At 42.5% G+C, this 17037-nt stretch overlaps 1 protein-coding gene across 31 annotated transcripts in view; it reads left to right on the top strand.

Annotated features, from left to right (window-relative positions):
* The first annotated feature begins 3483 nt into the window (after positions 1 to 3483).
* The window catches only part of ABI3BP (ABI family member 3 binding protein), a 285033-nt gene continuing 271479 nt past the window's right edge, over positions 3484 to 17037 (top strand). For 20 of the 31 annotated variants that reach the window (XM_051819135.2, XM_051819134.2, XM_008267027.4 and 17 more), the window contains exon 1: positions 3487 to 3672. In XM_051819135.2, coding sequence (XP_051675095.2) covers positions 3594 to 3672 — 79 coding nt within the window. In that variant the 5' untranslated portion in view covers positions 3487 to 3593. Of the gene's footprint in view, positions 3673 to 17037 lie in introns of all 31 variants that reach the window. The other 11 variants (XM_070071998.1, XM_070072003.1, XM_008267032.4 and 8 more) reach the window with 2 other exon arrangements.

Raw genomic sequence — 17037 nt, 5'->3', positions numbered from 1 at the left:
AACATTACGACTTTTTTTGATAAGAACCCTCAGGGGTTTTCTCCAGGGTTTTAATAAAGAAGATACTATATGATTTAATAAGCAATATCTATCAACACTCTGACTATGCCCAATAGGGGGTGTTATGTCTGATTTTTACAGTGCATGTCAATGTGTGTCTTATATCAAATGCCCCATATTTAGTATGATCTAATGTTGTATAGTGGGTCGGTACTATTGTCATAAACTGTAAGTACGAGATTTCACTCCACAGTTCATGGACTCTGGCAGGAGATGCAAGACTCCTGGGTCAAAGATAAAAAGTTATTACTCATCATAGTAGCAGTAGCCTGTATATTGGTTTTGGCCCATAGGAGTCACAATTCCCACAGGGCAGCACAGACATCTAGAGGTGATTCTGATACTTGCCGTGGTTGCATTACAGGAAAGGAATACCAGTGTTAGGGAATTTGAATATTTCATGAAGAGAAATGACCACGCATTCCCCTCCACACTGAGGAAAGCATCATCGTTACCATATGGAACAGCAAACAAACTACTATACAAATATTCTTGAAAAGATATGCTGGAGTCAGCGTTGTGGCATAGCAGGTTAAGCCACCCATATGAGTGTCAGTTTGAGACCCAGCTGCTCCACTTTCAATCCAGCTCCCTGCTAATATGCCTGGGAAATCAGCAGAAAATGGGCCAAGTGCTTGAGTCCCTGCACCCACGTGGGACACCCAGAAGAAACTCCTGGGTCCTGGCTCAGCCTAGGCAATTGCGGTCATTTGGGGAGTGAACCGTGGATGGAACATTGATCTCTCTCTGTCTCTTCCCTCTCTCTCTTTATCTCTCCCTTTCAAGTAAAATACAGGATAAATCTTTTTTGAGAAAAGTAAAGTCTGTGGCACAGGCACTCAGTACATCTGCTCAGAAGATATGCAGAGATAGCGATCCTTGGAGAACTGTTCCCCAACCACATTTCTAGGTCTCATCTAAGCATCCTCTGGCTAAATCCAGAACTAACCTTTAGACTATTTGGAGAAATAGCTTGATTGTGTTTAAATTGACAATTATGCATGATCTACTTATTCCATTATTATAGGTAGGTATGGGGAAAGTAACAAAAAAAAGAAGGCATGGTCCCTGCCTTCACAAAAAAGATAAACACAAATATTCTGTTTTTCATGCAGTTCCTCCTAAATGTTCCCTCAACAAGCTTTTTTCACAAATATTTTATCTGACATGGATCTTGGGTGCAATATATCAGTATTACCAAACAAATACAGTGTCCCCCAGACGGAGAGACTGAATAGGGTTGCACAAGTTAAGTAACAATCATCAGCTCCAATGCACTCATGGCCACAGGTCAGGACTTCCCTGAAAACATCTAGAAAACCTGAGTGATTGCAGGTCCAGGACCCTGAGGTTCTCTTCTACACAGTCAAGCATGTCGATTCTGCTGGAGTACTCATAACCCTCCTGTGCAGGCTGGGGATCCAACATGACAGAGAATTTCTCACTGGTTGAGGAGGTAAAGTCTTGTCTCTGATAGGGTCACTTTCTTGATGTTGGCCTTTATTTTCTGGTTCTGCCATCAGTTCCCAACTGCACATAATGTGTGCTAAGGTGGATGATACTTTGCCGACCACCCTAGGATAGGATAACCCTTAATTCCACTACCAAACTCTTGCACCAACCACTCACACTGTTTTGAAGAACCAACCTTCTTGTTAGTATTTCAGCTATAATCTGCTATTCCCTGCTAACACAGTGGCCTCGTGGCTTAATGCGATGCCAGTGGTATCTAGGAGCAGAACCAACAGGTCCTGTTGGAGAACGGATGTCTGAACTTGGGTTTGAGAGGGCTGCCTGTTCAAGTAAAAAATCAGAGATGAAAAAGACCCGTTAAATAACCCAGTCCCTTCCGTAGCCAGTGCCAGCGCATTCCTGTGCTGAGAGCTTAGACCGGGCCAGCTCTAAATGACTTTAACAATGTACCGCCTCATGCTTTATTTGGAAGATGGAGCTGTCTCTTCGAGTTTTCTTTTTTCTTTTGCTAAGTTTTCTACCTAGAATTTCCTTTCACTGCTGTTATTTCACTCCCCTCCTACTGTTTTTGGTTCAGCAACAGCAGTCCCACAAAATAAACTATTTTCAAAGAGTCAATGTAACTCTTCAGACAGTTTTTAAAGCTCTTTACTACCCAGCTGTTTCTATGATGTGCCTCTATTAGAGGCCTGCGTTGCAGGGAGGGGACACAACCATGGACTTGAGAGGCAAATGCACCCATCTTAAAATCATAATTCTCCTCGTTATGGGGTTGTTACCATTGTCCTCACTGTTATTACTGTTGCTGTTAGCGGTGCCAGGCCCTGTGACAAGCCCTTCCTAAGAACTCTGCTAGCATGTCTATGAAATTGGCACTGCCATCCCTCCTTTAGAATTTATCGTTTGGTAATTAAGAGTGGAAGTACCGAGGCTAATTGGTCTGTATACAGTGCCAGCCCCGTGACCTCTGGCTTTTGCTTCACCTCTGTCTACTCCTGCCCAGTTTCTCCACCTGGGGACTGGGGATGAGGACAGTGCCTGTCTGCCAACTCACAGGCTGTCTTGAGAAACCAAATGTTTTATCCTATAGAAGCTGTCTAGGTCAGTGTAAGTATCTCACCACTAAGTGGTATCCAAATTTAAACCCAGTGAGTTGCATTCCAAAGCCCATCCAGTTTACTAGCCATTCACATTGACACCCTTGGTAAGGACACTCAACTTCTCTGAGCCTCAGTTTTTCTCACCAGTAAAATGGGATAACAATAAGCCTCCTGCACAGCCACTGTGAGAATTAAAATGCTGCAATGAGAACAAGGACATTATTATAGACTCTAGTCCAAAGCCAGGGATCAGTTAATAATAGTGTTTGCTCTGTCTCCACATCCATACCTATAGATATATGTATTTGTGTGTGTATATAAATATATATACATTATAGGTATATTTATACACTAATATACATTATATGTATATTTATATACATATACATGTACTATATATAACGTACAGCTGCATAGCTAAGCACTTACTCTCAAGTATTTCTCCTAACATTGGAACTTCAAAATAGTTCAAAATGTATTTTTATGAATTTGTTCCCATTTAAAAGAAGAATTGGCTTGATTTACTGGCTAATTAAAAACAGTTTCCTTCCTAATAGGGCTCTATTTCATAGTTTTCATGTCCCAGTGGTTTTTAAGCATTTCTTTTCTGAATTTTTTAAAAATAGTTCATGGAATGTTTCAAAGTTGCCTAACTACTTTTTCTTTCACAAATATAAATTGGTCATAATTTCTATTTTGCTATCTCAGAGAGGAGAGAAAAGACGGAGTTACAACTTCATGGAGGGAAATGTGATGATATGTTTTTGCTGTTGTGCTTTTTTTCGGTGTGTGTGGGAAAGGGTGTGATGTCATCTTGTCTCCACCCCCTGTGAGTAAGCCCACAGCACAGCTAAGTGCAGCCGCCCGCCTCTGTCACTGGGAGACAGTCCACTTAAATGCAGCTCCAGGGTTGTGAGGCACCCACCAGCATCACTCCCTGTGCGAGGTGGCAAATGCAACATGCTCTCCAGCTTGGGGTGTCTGCTTCTCTGTGGGAGTATTGCACTAGCCCTGGGAAATGCACAGAAATTGCCAAAAGGCAAGTAGCTCTGATATTTTATGTCTTAAAAATAACTGTAAGAGATGCTCGTTTCTGAATGTTCATACTAAATGTGATCTGCTTTACCATTTGGGGGAAATAGAATTATTGTGCAGAAAGTCAGAGTTCAAATGTGTGAAGAAGTTGCTTAAACGTTTGCTTTTGCCCCCTCTGTTACTTACTTTTCCATTGCAGCTTTTTATTGCAAAATTGAAATTCAACTTCTTATGAAGTTAAGCAGATGTTCACAGGCGCTTGAATGATATAATAACAAACTACTGAGTTTGTATATTGAATCATATTAGGGAAATGGGTATTGTGATCTGTTAAAAGGAGTTTTATGGTGTTTTTATCCCTTTCTCCAGAGAGTAACCTAATACTAGCTTAAGGTTTAAAAGAAGCTAATTCTTACATCTTGAATCTTTGAGGTGGACCTCGAACATCCCTGCTAACCAGGAGGCTGAGGGCGTGTAGGCAGGTGAGAGCAGAGTAAGGTCGTGTGAAAATTCAGGGACACTCTCTCCAGCGGAGTTTGGAAGATGGTTTGATCTGCTGGACACTCCCCCTTTTGCTGCTACATTGCTCTTGCTTTAGTGTTGGTATTTTGTTTACAAATGTCACCAGAAGAAAATTACAATTTCTAAATTTAGATCCTAAACGCAGCCCTTTGAGCCCACGAGCACCAAAACAAGAGGCTCTTGCTTCTCTCCTGGCTTTGGACATCGGTGTTGCATGTACTTTTGTGCCTGTGCAAAGGCATTTTTCTAAGCCAACTCGAGGTCTGCAAAGGCTTTTTATGGCAGCAGACTGCTGTAGTCAGCAGGATTATGAAAAACAGGCTGGAATTTACCGTACAGTTATGATGGAAAATATCGGAGGGAATGCAGAGCCACAGGCTTGTCAAAATCCTGGTGTGCACGGAGTCAGAAGGAAGGGTTGTTAGTGGCAGAATCTCCGCAAGATCGTGCCTACCTCCTCTCTGGGGATAGTTTGCTCCAGGATCATCTTGTCCCAAGTCAAAACTGTTCTTCCCTCAGGAAAGTGAAACTTGAATCCAGAATGCGAAGGCTGAAGGGTTTGGCCGTTAATATTTCACATGATGATGTGAGAAGCAAAAAAAAAAAAAGGGGGAGAGGGGGACAAGTAAACTTTCTCCTCTATTCGGATCCAATAAGCATGTAAAGAAAAAGAAACCCAAACATCATTAGCTCTTTTTCCTTCCATCAAGAACTTTGCTACTTGATCATAGTAAAAAAGAGGTTTAAATAAATTTATTTTGAGCCACAAGTGTGTAGAATTAATTGTTCCTACTAATGAAATATTCAACAACCACATACCATTAGAGAGTAGTCTGGGGGTTTTCTCAGCCTCCTCTCTTATAGACAGTTTTATTTACTTTGTATTCGCTGAGTAGGCACGATAGTCATAAATCTATTACTACCAACTTCTGCAAATTCCAAGTGCTCTGATTATCATGTCACAATCACTGAGTACAAATCTCTTGATACAGTTTTTCTTTATTTGTAGTGCTAAAGAAAAAAGATCACATAGTTGTCAAAAATGTCCAAACTTTTGTCACTTTATACTATGTACTCTGAAGTGTTTTCTTCTAAGTTGCTTCTATAAATTTTTAAAAATATCCATAGGCTTGGCAATTTTAAAAAACTCATCAAATTGCAATAATTAGTCTCCTTGTTTTTAATGGTATGCTTTTATCTATTATGAGAAAGCTTTGGAGGAAGTTTCTTTTAGTTAATGTCACCTTTCTCAAGCTGTGTTCTAGGAATAAGTGCACTGTCCTGCAATGGGTGAGGAGGGGGAAAGCCGCTACTTTCTGTTCACAGCTTGGGGAATCTTTGATGCTTTGTCATTTTTAGGAGAATTGTAATAGATATTAGCATCTTCCAGTTCTGCACATTGCTCAGTAAAACTTGCTTGACTTTTTTAACTCATCGTTTCCCATTCATTTAACTAAGCCCTCATGTCAGTAGAATAGATAGAGCATTTGGTCAGAATACATATGGGGACATAGGAAGCCAGAAGAAAAATACAAGGATACAAGATTTTTTTTCTTCTTCCTTCCTAGTGTAGAGTTAGTTAAATATTCCCTCTGATTCAAGAAGAGCATAGAATTTTTGAGCAGTAAAGGACATCGATGATTACCTATTGTAATGGTTCCCCGTCATTTGGATTTAGAGAACAACACTTAGAATTTTCAGGTTCCATTATAGAAAGCACTCTTGAATTTTGCCATGTAAAACTGATCAAAATGTGTATGTTTGGGGGAAGGGTGATCCCTGTTGTTGCTCATAAAAGCAAGCTATTTTAAAAGACTTATAAAATAGTTTAACTACATGAATAAGTCTATTATCCTTATTTTTTCTCATTTTATCACAGACCGATAAAAACTTCATCACCTGACCTAGCTTAAACATTCATTTTACAAAGTAACACATCCATAGGAGATTTGATAACTTTCCCACAATAATTCAAAGCCAAGACTGGAAACCAAACTTCTGATTCTAAATCCATGTGCTACGCTGCTTCCTGTTGGGAAAGCAGGCTCCCCTCGCCCAATCCTTGGAATTACATTCTGTGTTGTACGTGCAAGTACTCCCCTTCACTGTGTAAAATCTTTTCTCACAAAGTTCCTAGACATTGTCTTAATTTTTGCATTTTCCCAAGATTATGTCCACATTTTATGGAGAGATTGTCCTGATTTATGATGTCTCCAGTCTGCCAGTTCACTCTCCAAACGCCCACAACATTTGAGACTGACCCAGGCTAAAACTGGGAGCCAGGAACTTAATGTAGGTCTCCCATGTGAGTAGCAGGGACCCAACTATCTGTCCCATCACTTCCTGCCTCCCCAGGTACGCTTAGCAGGAAGCAAGCTGGAATTAGGAGTGGAGTCAGACCCTCCAATATGGGACCTGTGCTTCCCAACCAGTGCTTAATTGCTTTGCCAAATGCCTTCCCTAACAAGTTTTCAGCTCTGCAGTGGTACACAAGTAATATGTATAGTAGAAGCCATATTTCAAATTTTGAATTTTGAGGTAGTCCTGAGCTAGCCATAGGTAGTACTGTGTACTTTCTTGAGTTGCTAAGCAGGGGCAAAAGAGATTTACTAGGACATAAGTTGATGAGAATCTGTAACATGTGAATTATATACATGTAAATGTACTTGTGGCTTGTTGCATGCCTGTTTACATACTTCGCCACATATATTATTATAAAAATAATTAGGAGACTCTTGCTGCCTTTATAAAAGCTTGAAAGCTAGAAGTAATTATTTTTTTAAAGATTTTATTTATTTATTTGAGAGGCAGAGTTACAGACAGTGAGAGGGAGAGACAGAGAGAAAGGTCTTCCTTCTGTTGGTTGACTCCTCAAATGGCTGCAACGGCCAGAGCTGCACCTATCCGAAGCCAGGAGCCAGGTATTTCTTCCTGGTCTTCCACAAGGGTGCAGGGGCCCAAGGACTTGGGCCATCTTCTACTTCTCTCCCAGGCCACAGCAGAGAACTAGATTGGAAGAGGAGCAGCCAGGATTAGAACCAATGCCCAGGCCGGCGCCGCGGCTCACTAGGCTAATCCTCCGCCTTGCGGCGCCGGCACACCGGGTTCTAGTCCCGGTCGGGGCGCCGGATTCTGTCCCGGTTGCCCCTCTTCTAGGCCAGCTCTCTGCTGTGGCCAGGGAGTGCAGTGGAGGATGGCCCAAGTGCTTGGGCCCTGCACCCTATGGGAGACCAGGATATGTACCTGGCTCCTGCCTTCGGATCAGCACGGTGTGCCGGCCACAGCGTGCTGGCCGCGGCGGCCATTGGCGGGTGAACCAACGGCAAGGGAAGACCTTTCTCTCTGTCTCTCTCTCTCACTATCCACTCTGCCTGTCAAAAAAAAAAAAAAAAAAAAAAAAAAAAAAAAAAAAAGAACCAATGCCTATATGGGATGCTGGCTACACAGGCAGATTAACTTGCGCCACAGCACCGGCCCCTAGAGGCAATTATTAATGGAAGTTTTTTCCTCTCCCTGCTTAATGACTACATTCTTTGACAAGCTTCTTACCTTTGTTAAGCCTCACTTTTCTAACCTCTAAAATGGGAATTATAACAACTATTTCCTAGTATTTCAGATTCAATGAGATAACAGATACAAAACTTTTTTTAAACAGTGAATTCACATTTTGTTTTTTTTCTTTTTGTAAGCTGAAATTTCATTTAAATACCACACAATTAACATATTTAAAGTTACAATTTAGTGGGTTTTAGTACAAAGAGTTGGTATCCATCATCACTAATTTCAGGACACTTTCACCATCCGATACTTTTTTTCAGGTTCACATGATTTTTTTAAAAAAAAGATTTACTTATTTGAAAGGCAGAGCTATAGAGAGAGGGAGAAACAGAGAGATCTTCCATCCTCTGGTTCCCTCTCCAAGTGGCCACAGTGGCCAGGGCTGGGCCAGGCTGAAGCCATGAGCCAGGAGTTTCTTCTAGATTTCCCCTGTGGGCGGCAGAACCCATGTACTTGGATGATCTTCTGCTGCTTTCTCAGGTGCATTAGCAGGGTGGATTGAAAGTGGAGCAGCCAGGACACAAAGCTGTGCCCACATGGGATGCTTGCGTCACGGGCATCAGTTTAACCTGTTATACTACAATGCCAGCTCGAATGTGGTATTCATACGAAAAGAACAGATTCAGTTGTAGTTCAAAGATACAAAGACACAATTTTAAAAACAAAACAAAAGATATAATTATAAGAATATCATTATATTCTTATATTGCCCCTCCCTCTCCTTTCCTTTCATTCATTCATTAATTCTTTTTCTTTCTCTGCTTCTCTTTCTTTCTTTTTTTTTTTTTTTATTTGAAAGACAGAGTTACAGAGAGAGGTAGAGACAGAGAGAGAGGTCTTCCATCTGCTGGTTCACTCCCCAGATGGCTGCAATGACTGGAGCTGTGCTGATTCGAAGCCAGGAGCCAGGAGCTTCCTCTGGGTCTCTGATGTGGGTGCAGGGGCCCAAGGACTTGGACCATCCTCCACTGCTATCCCAGGCCATAGCAGAGAGCTGCTTCAGAAGAGGAGCGGCCAGGACTAGAACCGACTCGATATGGGATGCCAGCGCTTTAGGCCAGGGCGTTAACCCACTGTGCCGCAACACTGGCCCTCTTTCTCTACTTCTCTCTCGCGCTCGCTCTCTCTCACTCTCTGTCTCTTTTTTAGTTTTTGAGAAAACATTTTTAAGTTACATTACAGTCAAGGGCTTAATGTTGCACTGACGACTTAAACAAGTATAAAGCAAAAAGACCCATAGTTCAGCATTTTTAATAAAGAATGTGACATGAGATATTTGATAAATGCTTATTGGGTCCTATTTAAAAGTAGATCAATGATGAAAAATATGCATAGAAAATAATAATATGATCATGTGTGCAAACGGTCTGACAAATCTCTTGGAAGGTAGCCAATGACGTGGCATGTTCATGTCCAAACAGTGAAGTAAGTGAGTCAGGAGTGAGTTGGGTCCTGTAAGACCACGAGGAAAGACCTCTACTGCATTCTAGCCTGACCATGATCTGCTCCACGCAGGCAAGCAGTGCTCTCTAAGGAAGGCAGTACCTTTGCCTCAGTCAGCTTTTCCATGGGGACTACTCGGGCCTTGCAGACTCTCTGGGTGAGATCTCCCTAGACTTGTTTTTCAGGAGGAGAATTAGACCAGGACACCCGGGCCTTGGAGAAGAATCACCACACTGTGTTATGCCATGGAAGCTCCTGTGCTCCTGCTACTTCTTCGAGTCTTAGTTCTTAGCATGGTAGACTATCTCTTCCTGCCTCCCCCTGGACCCCCTGCCCCGTTCCTGGCACATGGACTGAAATAAAAGCCACAGAGAGCAGTATGGGGTGCAGGGAGCCCATGACATCCTACAGTGGGGCATCAGGGACTTGATGCACCTTGGCACTGGAACTCCTACATACAGAAGGGAGTAATCAGCCTGGAGGCAGAGGACACTGTTTCTAGGCAAGTCTGTCCTAAGTCCTGAGGCAGTGTGATTGTGCTTGAATCTTGGATGCTCCCTTGTGCATAATCAGATGGCCAGAGGGCCCAGGCATCTTGGGTGGACTCTCGACTTGTGGCATGAGGAACAGGCAGCTGACTCTGTCTCTCGTTCTTACCTGACCAGGTGGAAATCCTTGACCACAGAAAGAAAAGTTACAACCATTGATGATCATAACAGTAACTATCATAGCTGTTAATGACTACTACCATTTTTATTATCACCGATATCCATCTCCGAGTGCAGAGTGAACGTGGCAATTCAGTGCTGCATATTTTTAATGTGGCAAATCTAACTAAATTCTCAAAGTTCCCCCATTGCCTTCATCCATTTTGTGCTGCTCAGATGGCATATCTGAGACTAGGCAATTTACAAAACACTGAAATTGGGACTAGCATTGGGATGCAGCAGATTAGGCTTCTGCCTGCAATGCAAGCATCCCATATGGGCACCAGTTTGAGTCCCGGCTGCTCCACTTCCTATCCTGCTCCTTGCTAATGCACCTAGGAAAGCAGCAGAAGATGGCCCAGGCACTTGAGCCCCTGCCACACACATGGGAGATTGGTGGGGTTCCAGCCTTCTGGCTTTGGCCTGGTCCAGTCCCAGCTATTGTGGCCATTTGAGCAGTGAAACAGTGGTTGGAAGTGCACTTTATCTCTCCCTCTCTATCCCTCTCTCTGTAACTCTGCCTTTCAAGTAAATAAATCCTTAAAAGAAAATAACAAAAACTCACTTCTCACAGTTCTGGAGGCTGAGAAAGCCAAGATTAAAGCAGTGTTATCTGAAGAGGAAATTCTCACTGGGTCAATACATGGTGAAGGGGAGAAGGGCAAGAGGGAGAGAACTTTTCCCACCTATGACCCATCTATAAGGGCACCTAATGTCATCATGAGAGAAGAGCCCTCATGACCTAATCACCTCTTAAAGTCCCCTCCTCTGAATGCCACCACATTAGCAACACCTGAATTTTGGAGAGGATCCATTTAAACCATAGTGCCTGTGAATCAGGTATCTTATTACCACCACTTTACACAGTGTGATGCTGTGACTCAGGGTATGGAAATAGTAAAGGCCCAGTCCCACAGCAGCAAGAGCAAAAGACCATGCCTTTCACTTCAATGTACTCCTAGTTCCCTCTTCTGTAGAAGGAAGCATTCGTTTGTTCAAGTAACAGTTTAGCTTCCATGAATATTGAGAGCAGAGACTGGGGAGACGAAGCTGGGCCCCCATCTTCAGCTGAGAAGTTAATGGAGGAGACAGAGGTAGAAAGGGGTTATTACCACAGGATGAGCTAATCTTCCAATTTGGGTGAGACAAAGAGCTTTCAGAACAACCAAAAGGATCCAATCCAGACTGGATGGACTCGGACTGTGAGAGGCATGCGATTAGAAGCCAAAATGACAAGCACAAGTTGGGGAATGGAGGAACGGACGTGGCTGAGAGGTGAGAGGGCTCCCCAGCAGAGGTGGCAGCTGGGACAGGGCCCAGACAGCCTGTGATGGACAAAGCTCAGCAGGTGTTAATGTACTGAGAGGATAAGCGAAGACAGAGCAATCTACACAGAATGTGACTATACCATCCTTGTCTCCATCTGCCCTGACGCCTCAACATTCATTACAAAGAGGAATGGGATGTCGTCCTTGGAGAGACAGCCTCTTCCGTCTTGCCCTGTTAACTTTCCATCCACTCCCTGGCAGATTGGCTGTTACCCTCCACGCAGCCTCTCACCCTCATCTTGACAAGTCAAGACCAAGTTTTCCAACAGCTGGGTGCATTTTCTCAAAGGGCAGCTGACCTTTGTGAAGGGTGGAGAAAGATCTCTTCTGTCTTATGGCAGGAAAGTTGGGGGATTATTTTGGGGAGTACAAAGCACAATGTCTAGGTTTTGTTTTTATTTGAGGGGTGTGTGTGTGTCTGTGTGTGTGTGTGTTACTGGAATTGTATTAAAGCATACACTACAAAGAATGGTTCTGGGGTGGGCAGTTGATGCAAGTGTTAAGATGCTGTCTGGGACATCCACATCCCATGTTGGAGGGCCTGGTTTGATTTCTAGCTCCTATGCTTTTGATCCATCTTCCTGATGGATTCCTGGGATACAGCAGAGGATGGCTTGAGTATTTGGATCACTGCTACCCACATAAGAGACTCAAATTGACTTCCAGGTTCCTTAGTTTGTCCTGCCTGTTGTATGCATTTGGGGAGTGAACTAGTAGATGGAAGATCCCTCTGTGTGTGTGTATGTGTGTGTGTGTGTGTGTGTGTCTCTGACTTTCAAATTAAAAAAAAATGGAAGTTTGAATACAGAATTTTAAAAAATGTTTATTTACTATTTTTATTTGAAAGAGCAAAAGAGATAAAAACAGGGAGGGAGGAAGGGAGAGAGAGAGAGAAAGAGAGAGAGAGAGACCAACCTTCCATTTACTTGTTCACTCCACAAATGTCTGCAAAAACTGGGACTGGAACTGGGACTGGGCCAGGCCCAAGCCAGGAGGCAGAGACTCCATCTGATGGCGGGGACCCATGTAGCTGAGCCATTATCTGATGCCTCCTGGGGTACACAGCAGGAGAAAGCTGGATTGAAAGCAGAGGCCAGACTCAAACCCAGGCACTCTCCTATGGCTTGCAGGCTTCCCACGTGGTGGTTTAACTCACTGCACCACAACGCCCATTCCCACAAAATCATTTTAGCTACAGCTCTAAAGTTGTTGGAAGTTTTATGCTGTATTTGTCCATCTCTGGCACCAATTATTGAACATCAAAATCTAGGTAAAACTGATTGAGATCCAGCCCCTGCCATATAAGAACACTATGTTAGGAACATAACATAAAAATTGATTAAGTATCATTTATGTTGATACTAGGTGTAGAATTCAATGGTTAAAAGTGAAGTTTCTCTGTGTGAATTGTATACCCACTAGTTTAGTTTTATAGACTGCTCCCTTGGGCTATGAGATACTAAACAAAGAGGAATGTTAGTCTCTCCCTTCCTCTCTATCTTCAAAAGTTAATTAGACACAAGGGAGCACTTGAGAATAGAAGAATTCATCAATGCTCTAGTACAGAAGAGAGAGAGTGCGTTTTTATAAGTTAATGTGAGTTGACAGAAGGGTTTTCTAAGGCAAATGTGAGGTGTCTAATGAACAGAGGGCCATCCAGGAGACATGACCAACCATTTGTTCTGGGTTACCATCCTCAGAAAGATTTCCCTTTTTCCTATTCTCTCACTGCCTTCTCATGGATAAAAGTAGGGGCATATTTTGCAGGGTGATTTTGTGGCTTCTCCCATCAAAAGATGGCATTGGTTTTCTCACCCCTGGAGCATGGGTTAGACAAAGTGACAAACTTTGGCCAACAGAAGGTGGAGACTGTGGCTGTGCACCCCATCAAGCTTAAGTCATGAACACTTTTCGCCTACCTTGGAGCTCTGCCACTTCTGCGTGAATGGTCTGCTGGAGGCTGGAACACCATGTGGAAGGGTTTATTTGTTTCCATTCAGGAAACTCTGGACAAGCCCAAGGCCAGCTGAACACCAGACAATGACCCCAGATGTGTTTGAGGTCAGGTGACACGTTGACTCATGTATGATAATAAAATCTATTCTGTAAAAAATAAAAAGGACCCACAAAATAAAGAGTACTGAAAATAAATAGGCAAACTTAATAAGAGTAATCTAAGAATAAATGTAATATTAAAAAATAAATAGGAAACTTGGGAGAGATTACTAGAATAGTAAACTAAAATCATGTTTGTTAAAATGACCAAAAGGGGGGGCTGATGCTGTGATGTAGTAGGATATGCCTCTGCCGGCAATGCTGGCATCCATATGGGCACCCATTCAAGTCCCAGCAATTCCACTTGCAATACAACTCCCTGCTAATAGCTTGGGAAAGCAGTGGAAGATGGCCCAAATGCTTGGACCCCTGTACCCACGTGGGAGACCAGGAAGAAGTTCCTGGCTCCTGGCTTCAGATTAGCCCAGCTCCAACCATTGGAGTCATTTGAGAAGTGAACCAGTGGATAGAAGACCTCTCTCTCTCTCTCATTCCCTTTCTTCCTCTCTTTGCCTGTAACTCTACCCCACAAATAAATGAATAATCTTTAAAAAATGGCCAAAAATGTAGAAATAGTGTCAGCTAAGTAAGGACCATGTTAAACATGAAACAATGACTTAAATACATATATTTTAAAACATTCTAAAATGTGATAACTTTATTACTATATATTAGATATGATATTTAACACTGAATGTTTATATAAATTATCTCACTGTAAAGATGAAACTATTGAAAGGATGCACACATGGGATTCAGACATTTATTTGCACCAAAATTATCTTCTTTTTTAAGATTTATTTTATTTATTTGAAAGACAGAGTTACAGACAGAAGTAGATTAAGAGAGAGAGAGAGAGAGAGAGCAAGCACGCTCTTCCATCTGCTGGTTCACTCCCCAGATGACCGCAATGGCCGGAGCTGAGCCAATCCAAAGCCAGGAGCCAGAAACTTCTTCCAGGTCTCCCACGAGGGTGCAGGGACCCAAGGGCTTGGGCCATCTTCTATTGCTTTCCCAAGCCATAGCAGAGAGCTGGATCAGAATTGGAGCGTCTGGGACTCGAACCAGCACCCATATGGGATTCCGTCACTGCAGGCTGGGGCTTTAACCTGCTGTGCCACAGCAATGGCTCCATAAACTTATCTTGTAATTTCAATTGTCCATGAAATTTTTGAAGTACCCCAATATACTTCATAGATGAGGAACTAAATGCAAAGAGCACATTAGTTATCTGTTGACACACACAAAACTTGCACAAAATTATCAGTTTTAAATAACATGCATTTATGATCTCATAGATGTCTGTGGGTTAAAAGTCATCCTGGCTTAGCTGAATCTCCTCCTTAAGGTCTTTCACTAAGCTACAGCGAGGGTGTCAGCCCAGGCTAGGGTCTCATCTGAAGGCTTGAGTCATGAAGGCTTCAGTTCCAGACTCACATAGTTGTTGGAAGAATGTAATTCCTTCAGGGTAGTTGGTCTAAGGGTTTCATTCCCTCGCTGGCTGTTGGCTGGAGGTCACCTAAGCTCTTTACCATGTGGGCCTCTGTATTATGGTCACTGATTTCATCCAACTGTTCAAATCAAGAAGGGTCTGTGGGCAAGATGATGTAAATCACCTCATCTGGGCCTCCCACATGGCTGTCAAGTGACCCAAGTACTTGTGCCATCCTCTGCTGCTTTCCCAGGAGCATTAGCAAGGAGCTGGATCAGAAGCAGAGCAGCCAGGACTTGAAGCAGCACGCTATGTGGGATGCTAGTGTCACAAGCTGAGGCTTAACCCCTTGCACTACAACACCATTCCCTGAGGTTACCTTAAAATCAGCCCTCCACAGAATGCTCAGTGGCTGCCCGACTCACACAGTTAGTGATACAATGGGACAGAACATACATCAACGTCTCGCAGCTGTTAGTGGCAGCTGTTAATGACAAACTCCCTCCATGACTGGAGTTAATTCTAGGAAATTCCTGAGAATTGAGATAAATACGTAAATAACACAGAGGTAGATACTCAGCATCCATCTTGGATCTTATTTGCTGTATACAAGAGTCCTGTCAACAACTTGATACCTTTGCCAGTTTCCTCTGTTGTCTATCAAGTATGGTCATCCCATGTAGTGGGAACACAGAGCAAATTATCCCCAAAATAGAAAAAATTTCTTTCATTGATGCCACTGTGTCTCAAAGGAAAACTGAAAATATTTAAAAATGAAATTTTTCTTCTTAAAAAATGAACAAATATAATGCAATTAACACCTAAGAACTTAACAATGCAGTTCCTATAAAAATGTACTTCTGAGACATCCATGCAATGGCTTTTCAAGTAAATGGATGTGTTACTCTAAGTTTGAATTAAAATTTGTGTTTGGGGAAAGGAAGTAAACTTTTATCAAAAGGTGTGATGGAAGAGACAACTGGAAAACTAAAGGAGCTTCTTTAAGATCCTGTTAAAATAAATAATTGTTCTTTTAAGCTTTCAGAATCAAAAAACTTGTTACACAAAAATATTCTTTTAAATTTTTATTAATGTAAAGACAACAGACTTCATGTATTTCATAGATACAGTTCTAAGAAGATAATTTTTTTCACTCCCTCCCCTTCTCCCCACCTCAATCTCCCTCCTTCTATTCTTTTTTTTTTTTAATTTTAGCAAAGACATAATTTTAATCCACTCTATAATCGCAGGCTTAATTCACCACTAACCATAATATTCAACAAGTAAAAAGTAGGAAGACCACAGTTCCACAGGAGTGCAAACAAAGGCTAACCACAATGATCGTATCCCAAGATGTCCATTTCATTCCCTATTGCTTAGTGCTAGAATACCCTGTGGATGTTCCCTTTGGCCCACAGTCTCTCCTTGTGCTCAAATGGTCCCAATGGCTCAGGAAAGGTTGGCTTGGATGTGTCGGGGTACTTTGGAAAAGTTCTGTGGGCAGCAGGACTGAATCTGGACTTACTCATAATTAGTAAATTTTGCCCATGATGCTAGCTTGGGTTTCTCAACAAGAATCCTCCACAGTGAGATTGTGTGGTAGGTTTCTCTGACCTAACAAAGCCTTGTCTTATAGTCTCAATGGTTTTGATACAGATTGTGGAAACTTAGAGCTAACCTGACATGAGAGGCCCTCTAACTACTCGAGCTATAAAGTCAGCTAATATTCTTCCCCATGGAACTCTGAATATGAACGTGGCAGATGTGTCTCTTCCATAGATGGTTCGTTGCCATTCTCCAAAGATTATAGGGCTTAAGCTGAAAACCAGACCAAATCCATCCACACCAACTATCTTCTGGTTAGATTGGACGTTGACCTGGAGAAAAAGAAGTCTCATGCCAAATCTCACTTGTGACAGAGCAATTTAGTGTTTTTTTTAACACAAGTTTACCTATGAATTTGAATACTATAGCAGTAAAAAGGCTTAATACTTCACCAAATAAGTTTAACAAGTAAAAAGCAAAAAGACCCTAGTTTAGTGGGAAGCATTAAGTCTTTTTGCTGTAATGTAAATTTAAAAAGTGTTATACCATGAGGCCAGCGTGGTGGTGTAGTGGGTAAAGCCACAGCCTGCAGTGCCAGCATCCAACATGGGTGCCAGTTTGAGTCCCAGCTGCTCCGCTTCGATCCAGCTCTCTGCTATGGCCTGGGAAAGCAGTAGAAGATGGCCCAAGTCCTTGGGCCCCTGTACCTACGTGGGAGACCAAGAAGAAGCTCCTGGCTCCTGGCTTTGACTTAGCCCACCTCCAGCTGTTGTGGCCAT

This window comes from Oryctolagus cuniculus, chromosome 4, assembly GCF_964237555.1.
Source record: "Oryctolagus cuniculus chromosome 4, mOryCun1.1, whole genome shotgun sequence".
Lineage (NCBI taxonomy): Eukaryota > Metazoa > Chordata > Mammalia > Lagomorpha > Leporidae > Oryctolagus > Oryctolagus cuniculus.
Note: the sequence above shows the minus strand (reverse complement) of the source record. Positions and strands in the feature narration are given on the sequence as shown.